The sequence below is a fragment of the Bicyclus anynana genome, chromosome 13, assembly GCF_947172395.1.
Source record: "Bicyclus anynana chromosome 13, ilBicAnyn1.1, whole genome shotgun sequence".
In the NCBI taxonomy this organism is placed as follows: Eukaryota; Metazoa; Arthropoda; class Insecta; order Lepidoptera; family Nymphalidae; genus Bicyclus; species Bicyclus anynana.
In genome coordinates, this window is record NC_069095.1 from 16,928,028 (window position 1) to 16,948,662 (window position 20,635).

The following is a 20,635-nucleotide window of genomic DNA, read 5'->3' on the forward strand; positions in this document are numbered from 1 at the left end:
TGCAAGCAATCATTTAAAATGACCCATAAAATTATTTAAAATAAAAAGTGTATGGCTATACAGGCAGGATAGCCCAATGAATATGAACTCTCCGATTCCGGAGGGTATGGGTTCTAGTCCGGTCAGGAGGGGCATGTACCTCCAACTTTTCAGTTGTGTGCATTTTAAGAAATTAAATATAATGTGTCTCAAGATACACATAAGAAGTGAAGGAAAACATCTTGCGGAAACCTACATACCAGAGGATTTTCTTAATTCTCTGCGTGTGTGAAGTCTGCCAATCCGCATTTGGCCATCGTGGTGAACTATTGACCTATCCCACTCGATTCGAGCTCAGCAGTGAGCCAAATATGGGATAATAATGTCGATGACTATACTGAAAAGGACTACTTATTGAATATGTCGCGGATATTTTTCACAGTTATTAAGCATAACTTGCCACAAAATATAATAGTGCTTGTAAAAAAATTAAATAACCACCACCACCACATGAAAAGAAATAGAGAAAATATCGTCCAATGGCGGCGGAGTTGTCCCAGTTCCATCCTGGTCTGGTCATCATCCCCTTCGTCCCATCGTAATGAAAGACAGCGTTTATTATATTTCGGTTTCTACACGACTGCTATGTCGTGTAGAAACTGAAAGGGGTGTGAATTTTCATCCTCCTCCTAACAAGTTAGACCACTTCTATCTTAAATTGCATCATCACCTACCACCGGCTGAGATTGTAGTCAAGGGCTCACTTGTAAAGAATAAAAAAAGATAAACAACAGCACACATATAAGTACTTAGTACGTTAATTTTATTTCAGTTTTGATGAGCCAATCTTAAACCACGATCATTTACGATATTGTTATAATGAGGTCTATGATCAAGGTTAGTTTGCTAGGTTGGCCGATCTGTCGGCACGTCTGTAGACGGCTGTACAATCAACAATCCCAGCCGGGACTCGTCAAAGCCGATGAGGTATGTCCGTTTGCCAGACGCTAAACTAAACTCAAACGTCTTATTATTACAATCCAGATGGGATTTAGGTTTGAGACGCTTTAATTAGCACCCCATTTTAGAGTTGTCTGACTTTCAGATCCCTCTGTTAACACAACGTCTTTACTTTTAATAAACTTGCATTGTGTAATGGTTTCAAAATTATTAAGCTGAATTTAAAAACTATTATCGATAACCAATGATAATATATATTTACTGTTAGATGTGTTACATAAAAAATGAGGCGCTCAAAAGGGGAAATTTATAGTCAACTCAATGTTAGTTGTGGTCAACAACGAATGTCATTTAAACAAATAATACCTAAATATCGTCTACAATGTCGAGTTGTGTGTTCAGGAAGTGTAAAAACTATATATACATAAATATATAATGGAATTACACACTGAGCGCACACATGCACAGTCCACACTTATGTGTGCGCTCAGTGTTGTAGCCTATTATTCGGATCACTTTTTGCGGTGATTTTGTAGGGACGTAACCGATCTATAGTATAAAATTATCATTGTCGATAACCAATTGAACTGTGCACACGCTTAGTTTTAACGATTTACTTTAAGTGACGTATTTTTCCAATATAGTGGATTTCCAAACATAGTTATTTATACAATTACAATAAACATAATTGCAAATTACGTTGAATAACAGCATTAAAAATAACCGGCATAAAATGAGCTGAGAATTACGGTTTGTATTATCGTTTCGCAAATTCGTAATAGTAACAAAAAGGAGAAAAAAAAGGCTTTTTCTCATTTATATTTTTGTAGAACTTTATTATTTTGGACTGTGCGTCGATACTCGTAGTCAGTCACTCAGTTATCCTTTTATAAATAGCTATTTTATTTTCTATTTTCCGCAAAATCGTCACAAATCCACGTGGTGACATTTTCCAATTTAACAAAACACCCTTACTTTTGGCAGTTTCAAGAACAAAACAAAAAAAGGTATTTCGTTTCTTGCGGATTAAATGATGAATGTAAACACAGATAAAAGTTTCAACTTCTAATTTGTTTAGGTACAAGAAAAGTACTTTGAAAACAAATTTGTTTCAGTTTTACGACCTTCATTTGACGCAATGCGCTTTTAAAGCCACATAAATCATACGCAGATTATCTCGAGATTAGATTTAAATAATTGTCGGGCAGCCAAGTTTTTTTTCTTTTGGTCACCTACTTCTTTTGTAAAGCCGCGCGCCTACATCTTAAAACAGGTGACAGATGTTTTGAATTTAATTTAAATAATAAAAATTCTTAGAACTTTCTGATAGCTTAATAGGTTGACGGCCTCCGCAGCGCAGTATGCACGGTGGATTTACAAGACCGAGGTCTGGCTGGTGGGAGGCTTTGGCCGTAGCTAAGTACGTAAGACGTACCGTCAAGCGATGTGTACCGTTTCGATATCGTTTAAACCGAAAGGGTTGTGGATTTTCATCCTCCTCATAACAAGTTAGCCTGCTTCCAACTTACCATCAGGTGAGACTGTAGTCAAGGGATACCTTGTAAATAATAAAAAAATAGCTTAGTCACAAGTTTTGACTTTGTTTTTGACATAATGTAGTAAAATGACAAACTTACGTGTAGACTCTAGTACTAGGTACGAGTAGCTAATAAGTAGCACTAGTTGGTTACAAGAACTCTGACTAGTTTAGTCTAAACTAGTCAAGTCTACATGTAAGAATTGTCATTGTCTTACAATACCTATGTCAAAAAAAGTCAAAACTTGTGAATAAGCTTGACTGATTTTTATGATTTTTTGAAGGTATATTCGGAAGGTCTAAGAAGGTTGTAAACTACTTTTCACTCTCTTAACCCCAAATTTTTATCGAAAATTTTAGTACTTTTGTATGAAAGAAAATAAGGAAGAACAATGTTTATCGGGCAACAACTGTTGTCACCTATACAATGAAGTTTCCTACGTACCTACATTAAACATACTATCATATATCATTTATTGGTTAAAATTTGCAATTTCAACGGGCAAGCTCTAAATTCAAAGCCAATGTAGGTACTAAAATTGCAATGTGCCACAAGTTCGGTGCTTAAAGCCAAATGGTCTCATAATATGGCGCTGAAATAACTATGCAGCTCTACGGCAACGAACGAAACGTTAGACAGCCTGCAATACCCAGACATACTTCATTTTGTGAAAGCTAAGTTAGTCGACCCTTGCTCCCGTTGCGTGCACAAGATTTTTAACTAGGATATGCAATGTAGGTACCTACATATATTTTTTTTTATTCTTTACAAGTTAACCCTTGACTACAGTCTCACCTGATGGTAAGTGATGATGTAATCTAAGATGGAAGCGGGCTAACTTGTTAGGAGGAGGATGAAAATCCACACTCCTTTCGGTTTCTACACGGCATCGTACCGGAACGCTAAATCGCTTGGCGGTGCGTCTTTGTCGGTAGGGTGGTAACTAGCCACGGCTGAAGCCTCCTACCAGCTAGACCTGGACCAATTAAGAAAACCTCAATCGGCCCAGCCGGGGATCAAACCCAGGACCTCCGTCATTTCAACCGCGCATACCATTGCGCGGAGGTCGTCAAAAATTATATGTAAAACCTTTGTAACAAAACAATTGAACCGACTTCATAGATACACTACTCTAAAAAGCGACTATTCTATTGATCGGTTTGAAGGCGGTGTTATTGTAAATAGGCTCTTTAAAGTTTATTTTGTTTTTGACACCTACTTCAAACCGATCAAAAAGTAGTTGCATCTGCTGTAAAACCATTTTTACCAATACCTACGTCTAGCATGCGACCAAATGCGACCAACAACCTTGCCTTGCCTCAATAGCTCAACGGTAAGAGCGGTCGGAGTCATCACCGTGGGGTGGTGGTTCGATCAACGCCCCGTTGGTCTATTGTCGTACCCACTCCTAGCACAGTCTTTCCCGACTAGTTGGAGGGAAAGACTATAAGTTCCTATAAGGAAAGAGATATAAAATAAGCAGATAATGATAATGTTTTCTTTTTGTTACAGATCACGGCAAATCCAAACCGCAATGAACGCGGACACCTAGTGTTGGGACAGTGTAGTGTTAATCGATATCGATAAAAATGATGTGGTTCGTGTTACTACTGCCGATGGTAGCGACGGCGGCGCTACCACCCGACACCGACTCGTGTAATCCGGACAAAATGACTGTTTATCGAATGGTGCTGCATACGTATTGGACTAGGGAGAAGTTCCCCAAACATTACCCGGATTGGAAACCTCCCGCTCAGTGGTCTAGAATTTATGGTAAGTGGAAACTATAATTTACACTTAGTTTAAACGGCTGACCCCAAGAAAATCAGACGAGTCATCTATTGACTATTATCATAAAAAAACCGGACATGTTTGAATCGACAATATAAACAGAAAAAGACGGAGAGTGAATTATGGGTTTATACCATATAAGTTTTTTTGTCTTAGTGGTTTAAAAATCAAAACGTCAATGCAACTTCTGATCGGTTTTTTTAATTGGTAGGTACTTACCTCTAGTTGGAGATATTTAATTTAATTTAAGTACGAAATCTGAACGCTTAACTAATTATTATTTTCTATCCCCAAAGACGAAATAAGTTATACTTATTTCTGGTTTGTCGGAATTGATAAGTAATGTCAACAAATCAGCAATTACACACCAAATTAATAACTTGGTCTCGACTGTTTTGAGTAAATCAGCTAAAAGATTGCATCTTCAAATACATGTTTTTCTAAATTCTAGTGCCAATAAATATTTTAATTTTAGTATAGCGAAAGTATTTTAAATATTCTAAAAAAGTTCTACGTATATTTTTAAAACAAATGAGATTTTTGTGGCAATAGTTTCATTATAAGACATCAAAAGAGGTAAAAAACGATACTCAGGTGACGAAATAAGTTGAGTCAAAGGAAATCCAATTTATTTTTAAGCATCCGCATTTGTTTTGCTTTCCCGGCGTTCCGGGCCGTTTAAAATCTTCTTCTAATAATAGCCAATTCCAGCCGTAATGGCTTATGAGAGACTTGGGAGACACACAATACACAATATTGTCTCTGGAGAGTAGATACAATTAATTTTGATCGTCGGTCAAAACGGTTGTCGTTATTTTAACCTTTATACGTCTAACGGATAGATCTCTCTCAGAAATTTTACTCTACAGAGTTACATTTCACTGCTCCTACAATTTATTATGATATCAATCTAGTGAGAAACACCAAGATACCGCGAACGGTGGCATCCTTACGTGGTGGATGTCCAGGCAACTTTCTGTTCGCACAGCAAAAGTTTGGAATGCTCTTCCGGTGTCTGAAATTCCTGCCAACTAACAATTTGAGCACCTTAAAGGAAAGAGTGAATAGGCTTCTAGATTAGCGCCTTCCAATTTAGACCGCTTTTTTGCTTTCCAAGCTAAGCGCCAGCCTATGCTTAATAAAAATACTCTGTCGCGCAGTGGTGCGCGGCGGATTTACAATAAAGAGGTCCTGGGTTCGATCCCCAGCTGGGCTGATTAAGGTTTTCTTAATTTGGTCCAGGTCTTGCTGGTGGGAGGCTTCGACCGTGGTTAGTTACCACCCTAACGGCAAAGACGTACCGCCGTAAATAATTCGTGATCAAACGGAATTTCTATCTATTGACTTAAAACTATCGATGATACGAGTATGTACATTGCACAACCCTACAGCAAGTTTGGTTTATGGCGGACTACCACGATTTAAGCTCTTACTGTTAGTATCATCCATAAAAAAATATATTTCAAAAATATCAATTATAATTTATATATTTTATTAGAAAAATAATTAATTAAAATTGTCACATTACTAATTTTTGCTCCTTGAAATCAGTCCAACTAACATTTTATAATCATCGTCTATTTTCCTCTTTTTAATATTATACAGTATCGTACGACCGCTCGAATTTATTACGTGACCCAAAAACTAAAACGTCCGCAAAGAGGACGATAAAAAGTCTAAAAATACAATTGCAGGTAATATATTTTCACGGCAGTAAAATTACGCGCTCGTTTAAGATTCGAGCTACTCGAAAAACGCGTTTTTATGAACATACAATACGAGTTAGGAGCATTTTTTGTTCTAATTTACATTTAGACACTAATCGCATAATACTTTAGTCTCCTTTTTGTTTAAAACGGCGGTAGAAAAATTATTTTTGTTAGTTTTTCTGCTAGCAATTTTTAAAGATGAATATTGGAGACTGGCGGCATAACATGTTGTTCGAAGCGTAGAGAAAATGTATAGATTTGATCTGGTATCCCAAAGCATTTTTATATTGTTTGTTACAATTAAAAAAAAAAGAAAAAAATAATAATAATAAAAAATAAAACTCAAAAACTGACCCAATTTTCTTGATATAATAATATATGAATTTTTCATATATTAGAAAGCTGTATTTTATTCCTACCGGGGACCATACATTGTCATGCCATTCATGAAAATTATGGAATAAAACGTAGCCTACGTGTTAATCCAGGTTTATCTCGGTACCTAATTTCAGATAAATCCGTAAAAGGGTCACCAATCGTAACAAACATCGATACATCTATAAAGCTATCAGACGGATTAGTTTCATAAAACATTTATATTAGAAAACATTAAAGTGATAAAAATTTGTATAAATCTTTATTGAACTGTAGTGTAAATATTTCACCACACAAGTGTGGTAATACTGATATAATGAATAACTAGAGAGGCTTGGCGTTCGGCCAAAAACAAGCTCTGAAATAGTCACATATCGATAGAGACAGGAAATTAGATTCCGATACGTACAACACTATTGAATTTCAGCTTAATGCGGAATTGTCTTTATAATATTAAAAGAATGTAAGGGGCACTTCTTTGTCATGCTTTGAAGATTTACTAGTAAAATTTTTCTTACTTTGTCTATACATTATCATTATTATTATCAGCCTATTTTAACGGCTCATTGTGATCAGGCGTCAGGCATATTTACGGCCTCCGTGGCGCAATGGTATGCGCGGTAGATTTACAAGACGGAGGTCCTGGGTTCAACCTCCGGCTGGGCTATTCAGGTTTTCTTAATTGATCCACATCTGGCTGGTGGGAGGCTTCGGCCGTGGTTAGTTATCACCGGCAAAGACGTACTATCAAACAATTTAGCTTTCCTCTTTGTCGAGTAGAAATCGAAAGGGGTGTGGATTTTCATCCTCCCCCTAACAAGATAATCCGCTTCCATCTAAAATTGCATTATCACTTAGTATCAGGTGATATTGTAGTTCCTAATTCCCTCTTCGAAGCCTTTAAAAAAGCTGAAGAAAATTAACAATTTTTAAAAGGAATTTGAATCAAATTTTCTAAGTGTTATTGTATTGTCCAAATATTTATTGAAATCGTGAAAGTATTCAGTAAGAAGCAAGCAATGATCGTTTAAATTGATTGTTTGTAATTTATCAGCTAAAGCTCTATTTGTTTCCTCGCCGTCAAACTCTCTAATAGAATTAGTAATTAAGTACCTATCCAAGATGAATAAACGCAAAATATTTCCAGCAAAATCCTACAAAGTTGGTAAAAGCTTTGAAGTTTGACGAAATCCCTTTAATTACCGAGGAAGCAAAAGTAACCCCCTTTCTCGAGGGAGAATTAGTTGACGTGACGTTCTTTGTAATAGTATTTGACCGATTGGTCCGAAAAAAATAGAGAATAATTTATCAAAAACATAATGTCTTATTGAATTTAAAACGGAATCAACATACATATTTTGAATAATATGCTCCTGTGATTGTATAAAACTGATAAGAATATGGTACGTAAAAAGTTAACGAGCGAATAGATTAACAAAATAGACATTTATAAATTTTTCCATTGATCTGTTTTCCAGAAAACTTACTTACCTTACCTTACTTACCTTAAATAATAACTGATTATTTCGTTGGCGATTTTTATATTAATAGGTACTTACATATGCTAATGTTGTGTCTCATGTAAGGCGAGTTGCTCAACGAATTTCTCAGAATTATTTTATTTTATTGAAACAAGTCGTGAAAGTGGAACATTTTCATGGAATACTCGTACTATTCAGGACAATGTTACTAATGCCGGATAACATTTCATCATACTGCTGCCACTGATAGTGTGTGTATGTGTGTGTTTTTATGATCATCATCATCATCATCATTATCATCATTTTCTATTTAAACATGTATTTTTCATTTATGTAAGTATTTGTTTACAGAATATTTTAATTATTTTTATTATGATTTTTGGTTTAAAAGTACTTAGTCACTAGTGATTCTTCCGCCATTTCTACCTCGAGATTCTACCATTATGCAATGGCTGAGATTTGAACATGGGACCTCATGGCGAAGTCTAAGAACCGTTGAGCTTATACGGTTAAATTAATAATCCCATTCCACAAATGGCCGACGTGATTAAGAAGCAGCCATGTAATCAAAATATCGTATGTCGTCGAGATTGCCTCCTTGATCCACTAATGCCTTCAATTTACAAATTTCGCTAAGATCAGGTAACGGCGAATAGCCCCCTTCTCCCTATAGGCCAAGAGCTGCTGGAATTTAGGATAACGTTAAGTTCTTTGTTAGCTGCTCCGAAATTATTATCGGCACCAAACATATGCTGTATAATACAAACCTGTACACCTAAAGGAATATTAAGTCCCTCCACCTTGCTTCGTATTCCTCATCACAGAGGGTCGTGACCCCTAACACAAGCTTGATTCTTGGTGGCCAAAGTACTCGAGCATCCTCTGAAGATGATGAGAAGGTGGTGGATAGTCTCTTTGAGATGTTAAGTTGTTTTAGCACCTATACATTGGTTCTATGTGATGTCCATGGAATACGGAGCATTCTTCTCCAGCACCAGGTATAGGAAGTACATGGGTAAAATCGCGGGAGACCTCTAGTATGCGTGCCAAAGTAAATATTATATTTACGAGTGTTCGTGTGTTTGTGATAAAGAAGATGCTTACTCGTACCAGCCAGATAGCGTGGCATAAGTAAAATATCCTTATCCTCTGTCTGAAAGTCTCTAATCATATTTCCCCACAAGCTCTCTGACTACAGGCGCGTAAACGTAAACAAACAAGGGCTTATCTCCTAAGATATACAGTTTATATTCAAATAAAACGCGCGATTACTTCGTCACAACAACGACATTTACACAGACACCTTTACACAATTGTTGTTATTGTTGATCGTTGATATTTTTGAACAACGGATTTACGGATTTATCAAATCTACATTTATAAAATAAAGTCGTGTTAGTTCCACTATTTATAACTTAAGAGGGTAATTTGGTGGTTACAAATGGTTCTGGATCTTAGATTCTGGAAAAGTTAAGAGCCTGATATTTGGGTAAATGATATTTCAAAGTGTTAGCCTCGTTATGACTATAGAAAATACACAATTAGTAAAACTTTTCTCGATAGTTTATTTTTTTGAAAAATACATGTTTTTCTCAGGAAAAGCAAACTTATTTTCTTAAATTTTTGTTTTGTATAGAAAATTAGGTATATATCTTGAACATGGCCATTTTGTTTTTCGTGATGTTGTTTTATTTACTTACAATTAGGTAAAAATGGTTTTGGCGCTCACGTCATAAAATTTGCGTCGCGCGTCAACCGCTCCGTGCTTTTCACTCACGTGAAAGTCATAATTCGGCGTCTCGTTTGCGCTTCGAATTTTATCCATATCGTACCGACGCGCTGCGCGCTCTTAAGAACGGCTACACCGATTTGGCTGAAAATTGGATACTTAGGGTTGAGGTAAAACCCTACCCTACGCGGACGAAGTCGCGGGCGTCCGCTAGTAAATTAACAAAGGCAATCAAAAATATGCAAAAATATTTAATAGGTTGAAACACTTATGTACGGTACGATGTAGTAGTTGAAACCGAAAGGGGTGTGAATTTTCATCCTACTCCTAACAAGTTAGCCCGCTTTCATCTTAGATTGCATTATCACTTACCATCGGGTGACATTGTAGCCAAGGGCTAACTTGTAAAAAATAAAAAAAATCACAATAACTCGAAATTAACGAGGTTTGCGGGTTGGAACCTTTCTGCTTAAATCGGTTCAATTATTATTCTTTAAAATATTTACAATAATTACATACAAACATACCTATATTATACGAGAAGTCAATAACATGATTTCCTTTTGAAGTCGCTTAAATGAAAGACATACCTACTCGTACTATTTTTATAAGAACACACGACCATTGGCTTTGTTTGTGGCAGGCTTTCCTTATCTTTCTCCTCGGGCGAAATTACGAGTACAACATTCAGTGTAATTACATACATCCCAGCGCTATCTTGGTAACAAGATATCTCATTTTATGTTTGGCTCCAGTAATATTTGAGTGAGAAAGTAAAATAAAAGTCAGAGTAAGTTACTATAAAGTGGAATGACGTCTTACTGAATTTGAGGTGATCAATTTTACTGGATTCATACTATCTACGTTATAGTCGAAGTTGCCATAATAGGCAATAACAGTACATTATGATGTAAGTGCGGTAAGTTGAAAATTGTATGGACCTCCAACCACAACGGTCTCGAGCCGCCAGCATCCAGCGATTTATTTCTTACCAATAATAAATAACCGAGAACAGCCGTGATAGCCAAGGGGATATGACCTCTGCCTTCGATTCCGGAGAGTATTGGTTCAAATCCGGTCCGGGGCATGCACCTCCAACTTGCATGCATTTTAAGAAATTAAATATCACGTGTTTCAAACGGTGAAGGAAAAACATCGTGAGGAAACCTGCACACCAGAGAATTTTCTTAATTCTCTGCGTGTGTGAAGTCTGCCAATTCCCATTGGGCCAGCGTGTTGGACTATTGGCTTAACCCCTCTCATTCTGAGAGGAGACTCGAGCTCAGCAGTGAGCCGAATATGGGCTGATAACGACGAACGACGAAGTTGAAAATTACAGCCGAAGCGATATTGCTTGCCCGATCCACAGATGAGGATTCCAAGTAATCAGAGGATACATTACGGCACATGTGCGTAATGGGATACATTAGGATATTGAAATTGGTGAAATAAGATATACTTTACGAGCAAATGAGTTATAATATTATAATAGTTGCGTTATTTTTCACCCTTTCTGATGAAGTAAGAGGAACTTAGTATAACCTTTATATTCCCTCTTATAAGGAGAGAGGGGTCTGGCTCTGTAGTGTACCTTTAAGTTAAGCTGATATAATGATGATCCTTTTTATATAAGCCTGTTGTTATTAAATTGATTATCCGATAAAAATAAACTAACATTTCGAAACGGGAATCACCGATACACGATACAAATATCAAATTTTTGTTGTAGTTGCTATGTACTTCAGCACTAATGGTACGACACTTCGGTCATATTGAATCCGTGCCAACATTCGCTATGAATAATATGTTGACTATTCCATCGTGTATGACTAACTCGTAGTAAGGTGGATTTTGTATGGCGCTTTGAGTGACGTAATAGGCAGGTGCGGAGGCAAATATAGACGGTTTTGAGACGGACATTTCTGGCCACTTCGTCGAACACTTTTTCATATTCCATATTTGTGTTATGAAATTTTAAGATGACCTATCTGGCGTAGTAGGTGCTTAGTAACTAGAGGACTTGGGCACACACACAGATCCATAGATCTGCATCGTACGCATCGGACGCATTATAGAGACTCTACCACCGTTTCGAAAGGCAGGTTCTGCAGATAAGCAAGAATCTCAACATATGCTCTTCTTAAATTGGACCTATTAAAGCAGAAAGGTTCCAATCTACACAAACCTCATTCCGAGATTATCGACTTTGAAGCTTATAGCGTTATTTCTCTGTCTTTCTTGTACTAAAAGTTGTGTTTATAATTTTATCTAATTCTAATTTTAATTCTAATTCTAATTCTCAGTCCTAAACTAATCTAAAAACATATATTTAGTGTATGAATTGCAATAGTTTAATAGATATTCAAGAAAACGTCCATCTGGATCATTATTACATAATAAATTTTGTATGGATTTAGCTTTGTACCTAGGCTGCAAAAATAATGTCCCAAAGTATAACTAAAAAAACCTTCATTATTTTTGTTCTAATTAAAAAATTAGTGTGTCGCGTATGAATGAGAGTTATAACTAAGTCCTTACTAGTTTTACAATCTCAATTTTATTTGTCGACCAGATATGTACTTATTACATTTTCCGTACTATCGTAATTAAATGTGGGTAAAAAGAAGAAAATATCATTATTATGCCACACATCACAATTATTTCAGAATAACCCTGCGTTAAGTGGCATAACCTAAAAAAAGTCACAGCTTAGCATATTGCTATAATATGTCCCCCATAAGCAAAGGGCATACAGCACTGATTTTCAAATGGGACCCCGTTTCTTGTACCACCACGAAAACAAGCAACATAAACCCCTTATTCAAAGCTATAAAATAATAGGTAAGTAATAAATAAAAAAGAAATAATTTAAAAATAGCTAGTTAACCTTATATTTAAGTTAATGTTGTAAAGCTCAACCATTGAGCCAAAGTTAAATGGAAAGGTTTCCAAAAAGTTAATTCTACGAGTACAACATCATCGCTAACGATACACAACTAATGGCATTGTTTGTGGCAGGCTTACCTTATCTAACTTCTAGGGCGGAATTACAACGTTCTATGTAATTACATAACCACATGAATTCGGGAACTATCTTGTTATGCTATAATTGTTTATAAAGAATATTTTCACGTGTCTCAAACGGTAAAGGAAAAACATCGTGAGGAAACCTGCATACCAGAGAATTTTCTTCATTCTGAAACCTGCCAATCCGCATTGGGCCAGCGTGGTGGACCAACCTCTCTCATTATAGCCGTGATAGCCCAGTGGATACGACCTCTGCCTCCGATTCCGGAGGGCGTGGGTTCGAATCCGGTCCGGGGCATGCACCTCCAAATTTTTAGTTGTGTGCATTTTAAGAAATTAAATATCACGTGTCTCTAACGGTGAAGGAAAAACATCGTGAGGAAACCTGCATACCAGATAATTTGTCTGCCAATCCGCATTGGGCTAGCCCGGTGGACTATTGGCCTAACCCCTCTCATTCTGAAAGGAGACTCGAGCCGAGTATGGGTTGATAATGATGATTTCTATTGATTGATGTTTTAGCGTAATCCAAAGCACGTACGTCAAGGATCGTCGGATACAGTTAAATTGAAGTGTTTACCTCATTTAACGAGTTGTATCACAGAATGCGAGCACATCACTGTTTACATAACTGGCTGAGTCACAGTGTGATGAACCCCGCGCCGCGCCAGCTGGCAATATGCACTGATAAATTTATTACTTCTCTCCTAATGTATTATGTATCGCAGTTTGTTTTATTGCCACGAACGTGTGTATTTTTGTGAACACAGGTAGTAGTAGTCCGGGATCCGTAGAACATTTTTAGCCGACTACGGCGAAGCCAATAGGAAGGGTAATGATTTTGGCAGTCTATGCATGTATTTATGTGTATACATGGTCTAATGTGATTATGCCAGGAATACTTCTATTTTAAACATAGGCACATACATGTATCTACTGGATGCTACCACGGCTCTACCGTGACCATTTTTGTTCCTATTCATTTCTTTATTTCAATCTGAAATATTTTCTTGTTTCGTTCTTTTTAGACCCCTTTTTACGTAGTCGGGTTATAGTCAAATCAATAAATTGTAGACTACTTTTATGTATACGAAACCTTACAAAGGCACTCTTAACTAGTAATAAAATGTTTAAACACAAAATTGGCAATGACATTGTCTGCCTTTTCAATGAAATGTATTGGACTTGATTTGAATCTATTTGAATACAATGAATAATGATTGTTGATTGAAGTCAATTTAAAATGCTGAAACTGAATTCACAAATACATTAAGTTCATTTTCCAGATTATTTAACTTTTCGCTGGCATAACAAGGTATTGATTAATTGTCACTTAACATCAGGAGAAACGCTAATTACCAACGCACGTGCAACGTGGATTCTAGGCAACAATTTAATAAAAAAAAAATAAAAAAAAGTTACCACCCTACCGGCAAAGACGTACCGCCAAGCGATTTAGCGTTATGTCGTGTAGAAACCGAAAGGGATTTTCATACTCCTGCTAACAAGTTAGCCCACTTCCATCTTAGATTACATCATCACTTGTCACACATCACACACACAAAAAAAAATATATATACAATAATATCTTTTTTTATTGCTACGAAAAAATTGCTACAAAAATAAAATACACGCACTTAAGTAGGTACATTTTAGAAGTGGATTTATTCGCGCTATCCATTATTGTTGTATTTCTGTAGCGCTGACGATTTCACTGATTCTCATTAAAGTCATGCGTCATTGCTCCAATTTACGATAATTTTATAGCACTCGCTTTAAATAACAACAATAATAATTTACAGAACGAAAACAATACACAATAATTAATCCATTTGGTTTTCTTGGCTCAGTTGTTATATACAACTCTCGGAATCTCCAAATAAATATTATACAGCCATGCTATCAAAGTAATAAAAAAAAATAAAAATTCTATATTATAATTTTCTTCTCAGCAGAACCTGCCTTCCGAACCGGTGGTAGAGTCTTTACAAATAGTCAAAGTTGACATCAAAAGTGCTTGCAAACAAAGCATACTTGAATTAAATTAATTTTGATTTTGTTCATAATTAGATTCTGATTCTGATTTGAGTAGGCTTAGTCAGCACACGCACCTGTAGGAGTCTGTATTATAGTGATTTTCACCATAATCATCATATCAGCCGCTGGACGTCCAACGCAATATATGGGCCTTTTGTAGGTACTTCCAAACATCACGATGATGAGACGTCTGCATCCAGTGATTCGCTTAATGTCGTCAGTCCACCTGGTGGGTGGTTGACCAACACTGCGTATTTTAGTGCGGAATCGCCATTCGATCTTCGAACTATGTGCCCCGCCCATTGCCACTTAAGCATTGCGATTCGTTGAGCTATGGCGGTGACATTGGTTCTTCTGCGGTTCTCCTTATTTATGATTCAATCACGCAGAGGTACTCCGAGCATAGCTCGTTCCATCGCCCGCTGTGTTAGTTACCCTGAGCCTTCTTATGAAGCCCATAGTGTATTTATGTATTTAGGTACTACAATTTATTCCTGGTATGGATCCCGGCAAGTAAGCCAAAATTAGCCTGGCGACAGTTAACTTAGGACATGTTAATCAAATAAACACACGAAAACTTAAAACCACAAAGTGAAGCTATAATAGTTAGTAACTGCTCGACCCGACTCCAAGAACAGTAAAAAAAGAAACTTCAGAACAAATTAGACAACACAATCAACTCATGAATTAAAGCGCGAACAAGATGGTGAATAAGAAAGTTCTCTTCGCGAAGATTCCGCGCAAATTGTGTAATATATTTTTTTTGTACAAATTTGTTTACTTGGGTTTTTTAATCTCTTTTTAGGGTTCCGTGGTTTGTATAAGAAAACATAGTCAAATAGTACACCATGTTACATATAAAGAACAAAAGGACGCTTGTCATGTCTTTCAACAAGTTTCTTAATAAAATATACAAACTTGTACCAGTGGATATCATCATCATTATCATCATCATCATCATCATCATCATCATCATCATCATAGTCATCATCATTGTTAACCCATATTCGGCTCCCTGCTGAATTCGAGTCTCCTCTAAGAATGGACACACTCATGCAGATAATTGAGAAAATTCTCTGGTATGCAGGTTTGCTCACGATATGGATATGACCGTGGATCTGGAGGGTGAAGGTCCAGGCATGCTTCGCCAACTTTTCAGTTATGTGCATTTTAAGAAATTAAATATGACGTGTCTCAAACGGTTAAGGAAAAACATAGTGAGGAAACCTGCATATCTAAGAATTTTCTCAATTTTCTACGCGAAAATTGAGTGAAGTCTGCCAATCGGCGTTGGGCCGGCGTGGAGGACTAAGGCCTAACCTCGCATTCTGAAAGGATCCTCGTGCTCAACAGTGAGCCCAATATGGGTTGTTAATGAACAACCAACATTGCAACAGAAATTAACATCATAGTAGTTTTTCCGATACGAGCTCTGTAGCAATGGTTCTACTACTAAATATTCTTGTTGTAAGCGACTAATGCTTGCCACTCACTACACCGCTAACGGCAGGACATGATGTCAAGCACATCGTGACCAACACACGATCAGTTTTATCGGATGCCCTGCCGTTAGCGCTGCAGGCACGTGAGTTAATTGGATGGTGAGTAGCTAGCATAAAGTTTGTTGCCTCATTTGTTGTTAAGAATCGCTCCTAACCGCTAAATTTTTTCCCCTTTTTTCTCGCCCTTTCGCAGTTCATCCGAGATTTAATAAAACTTCATTAAATAAGCACCCGTGGAGAAAATTTTCATTTTGATCCTATTATAAATCAACTTTGTATCAGCTAATGAAGGTTTATTCAGGAAAAACTTCAGATTTTGCGCTTGTAATGAAAGGGTTTAGTTCGTACCAATTGTTTTTATACCCACACTATTATCCATTTTTCTTATAATATTTATTACTAGCGTACACCCGCGACTTTGTCCACGTGAAAATCAATGTAAACTTTCAAGCCCTATTTCACCACTTAAGAGTTTTAAAAAATATTAAATCCATATTTTTTCATGATTTATGAAGAAATTTTTAAAACTGTAACTCTTAAAATTAAGGACTTTCCATACAAACTTTCAACCCATATTTCACTCCCTTCTTATTTTATTTTCGCAATAAAAAGTATCCTATAACCCTCTCCGTATTATAGTCTTAATCCGTGCCAAGTTTCATTTGAATTCATTCAGTAGTTTTAGCGTGATGCCCGAATAACAACGGCCAGTTTTATTATAAGGTAGATATACAAAATAGATATAGAAATAGATATAGATTCTGTTCTGTTTCTTCTCATTGAATACGTTAAAACCAATTTTTGGCCAAGTTTTTTAACCGACATCTATATAAGATAAGGCGGCACTATATGTATGTTTTTTGATACGCTTTTTACGCAAAACCTTTATTACTAGGGTAAAACCTTTTAGAGTACGAGATCCGCCAAAAATATATTCTCATCTGTTATTTAATTGGGATAAGAAATACCTAAATGATAGGAAATATTCACATTAACACATTGCACATAGGTTGCCTAGTTAAATTGTACACTGATTAATAGAATATACCCAAAATAATTTAAAAAAGTAAAGGTTGCCTGCTTTCACACTGCAACTGTGAGGTTGCCAATGTTATTTATACATCCTCATCAGTTATTTAACCGTGTGTCAAATGAAATCTTAATTTTTAGTCAAAATACTGTATTGGGTTGCCTTTGGTCTAGTTCATGGTTTTCTATTTTATATAAAATTTAACTAGGAAATCTATTTGCTATGTGTCATTGTGAACATTATCTATCATGTATTTCTTATCATTAAATATCAGATGAGGGTATATATTTCTAATGCCGGATCATAGACCTTTACTTTCACCGTGAGTGTCTAACATTATTTTGTTTCCCCGTAGGTGTATCACACAGCCGGTCCTACGTTCTGTTCCGTCTGGGCCGAAGAGTCCCCGCCCCAGTGAGACAGTTCGCGGAGTCCGGACGATCGGACGCACTCGGCTCCGGTCCGGGTACACTGGACGTATTCGGAGCACCCGCTATCAGCCAGGGCGCAGGCAGAACTGAGGCGGAGTTCTTCGTTGACGGAAATCATTCTAGAGTAAGTTTTCAAATTTAGAACTTGTTTGGAAGAAGAGTGGTTGATCGGACGCACTAGGCGTCAGGAACGCTAGATGTTCGAAGCTTAAATTATTGGCCAGAGGTGGAACTAAAAGCAGACGTCCACAGATATGTATCGGACGCATTACATTAAACGGATTTTTAATTTTACGGTAGGTTCGTGCGTGCATACGATGCGGATAAATGGACGCACTTGACACTTTCTATACAAAGAATACCTACTATATCCGTTTGATGCGATGCGTCCGACACGTACGATATGGAGCTGTGGACGCCTACCATTATTCGCCTTGAAATTCACGTCCTGACATTATATTAAATGCAGTTTGTCAACGACAAAACGTCTGTCGTATTTCCTTTTATTACAATTCAACTCTGAAAATGTGTGAAAAATGAAGTCTTTTCGAGCGAAGTCTGAAGATGTGTGTGAAAATTGACGTCTTTCACTTGTCTTCTTTAACATTGAATTTGTGCTTCAAATGGATTCACTGGCGTGGATTTCAGAATTCTTCTAATAATTAAATTCTTCTTTGCCTAATTTTTATTAAAAAAATGTTAATTCATCTAATATAATTAGGTTTTTCTTTGTTGGATTTAAAAAAAAAATAATGTTACATTTTTTTTCAAGAACAGCTCTTTTTTTTAATCCTATGTGATTTTAAGTACTATCTCATAAAACCCACAGCTGTACAAAATGTCATAATGAGTAATTAAAATACAAAAGCAAATAAATAAACACATAATCATTAGTATATTAAGGCGCTGGTTCAAATAAATTCGAATGAAACACTCGCAAATCGAAAAGCCACAACCCAAATACTATTAAAACCGCTCAATTGACATCGACGAGTTAAAAACATTAACTCGTTCCGAACTAACAAGCCTCTATAGACAAATAAAACCCAATTATGAAAAACCGCACGCAAGCCGATAGTGGTAATCGCGAAGGGATTGCAATAAACAGACAACAATGAGTCCTCCAATAATTTTACAAACGAATTGGGCGATACGTAAAACGCTTCGGTCCCCTCGAAAATATCGTATTTCAACACTAATTAATGCCCCGGAGAGCAAACAACAATTACGATACGTCAGACGGCACGAATAAAAACAGTAGACAATTCAAATCGAGCCGTAATAAAAGGGGAATTTATCGACGCTTCCATCGCGGCCATTTTATTGCCAGTTGAGACTAATTTCGGTTGTTTACCGCTTTGCAGCGAAGTTTTTATGTGAGTCCATTTGTCAGCTGACGCCGTACTATTGAGAGATCAAAAGGTCGAGGGAAAGGTCATCAGTACTAAACCCACGTGACTCAGTAAAGCCATGTGTATGAAATCACGATCACAGAATCAAAAAATGTCAGTGACTAAAAGTAGCATTCCTATCTTGGCGACAGCGACCTACGCTCGCGACAGGGTCGCACGACCATAAACAAAAGTGGTCGCGCGTCGCGGTCTCGAGCTTAGTTTAGTGCTCCATACATATTTATACTAAGCAGTGGGTCGCACGGTCGCAGGTCGCGGTCGCCAAGAGTGGAAGGCTACCTTCATCGACTTTATTTATTTTGGGTGGTATTGGTTGAAGCTAACATGACAATAGCTTGCGATTTAAACGTTGAAATAAATTAATATATTAAGTTGTCACACTTTTGAAGACGATGGATCTTCACACAAGAAGTAGAAATATAAATTCTATGTAATTAATTCTATGTCTACGACTAAACTTTAAGTTAAAGTTTAGTCGTTGACGTCAGCTAGTTTAGTCGTCAGCTAGTCTTACTATATTTCATAACGTCAGTAGGTACTAATTTGTTCTAGTTCGAACAGATAGTAGTACACTGTATCGTGTGTACAAGACTAAATTGTTCTAATTTCCTAGGTATCGGTAATGGCGCGTATGATCCCATCTCCGGACTGGTTCATTGGAGTCGACGGCTTTGATCTCTGCGTCGATGGAAACTGGATAGACAGCATCACTATTGAAGTAAGTAAAATACTCATCCTTTTGATCGACTAGCGCCCTTTCACCTGCTTAGTTCTCGTTCCCGTGGGAATACGGGAAAAAAATATAGCCTGTGTTATTCTCTGATATTGTAGGTTGCTATTCGTGAAAGAATCTTTTAAATCGGTTGAGTGGTTTAAGAGTGAAAACGTAACAAAATTATATTTACTTTTAAGTCACATAGGTACCTATATCCCCGTTTACCGGAATATCAGGATAAATAGAAGCCTATATTATGTTCCACATCCATCTATCATTAAATTTGTTCATCTGTTCTTGAGATTAAAGACAGCCATAGTTGTTATATATATAGATACTAGCGGACGTCCGCGGCTACGTCCGCGTGGAAATCAATGTAAATTATCAACCCCTATTTCACAACTTTAGAGATTGAATTTTAAAAATTCTTGAATCACATTATATTTCGTATTTTTTAATGATTTATGAACAAAATTTTAAAACCAGGAACTCTAAAAATGAAGGACTATGCATACAAACTTTCAACCCCTATTTCAACCCCTTCTATTTTTATTTTAGGTTCAAAAAGTACCATATGATTTGCCCCAAGATCTCATTTACTATTATACCAAAATTCATCTTAATTGGTTCAGCCGTTTAGCTTTGAAAAGATGACAAACAGACATGCAGACTTACTTTCGCATTTATAATATTAGTACCTACTTATATATAATTTATCCTCTTCAATATTTATTACTTTTCATTATTATCATCAGCCTATTTTTACGGCTGACTAAGGGAGCAGACCTCCCTCATTACAGGAGACAGGAGATATGGAGACATGCCCATGACGAAAGTAAAATCACCTTTATAAAAATTAGTAAAAAAATATTTGAGTCTACTATTTATTTCAACTTTTAATTGTTATACTCCCTTGTCC

At 36.6% G+C, this 20,635-nt stretch overlaps 1 protein-coding gene across 1 annotated transcript in view; it reads left to right on the plus strand.

The window, feature by feature from the left end:
* The window catches only part of LOC128198658 (spondin-2-like), a gene marked incomplete at its 3' end in the record, with an annotated part of 57,290 nt that extends 37,571 nt beyond the window's left edge, over positions 1-19,719 (plus strand). The window contains 3 exon segments of the mRNA XM_052885026.1: positions 3,990-4,250; positions 17,514-17,713; positions 19,615-19,719. Coding sequence (XP_052740986.1) covers positions 4,067-4,250; positions 17,514-17,713; positions 19,615-19,719 — 489 coding nt within the window.
* Positions 19,720-20,635: the final 916 nt, after the last annotated feature.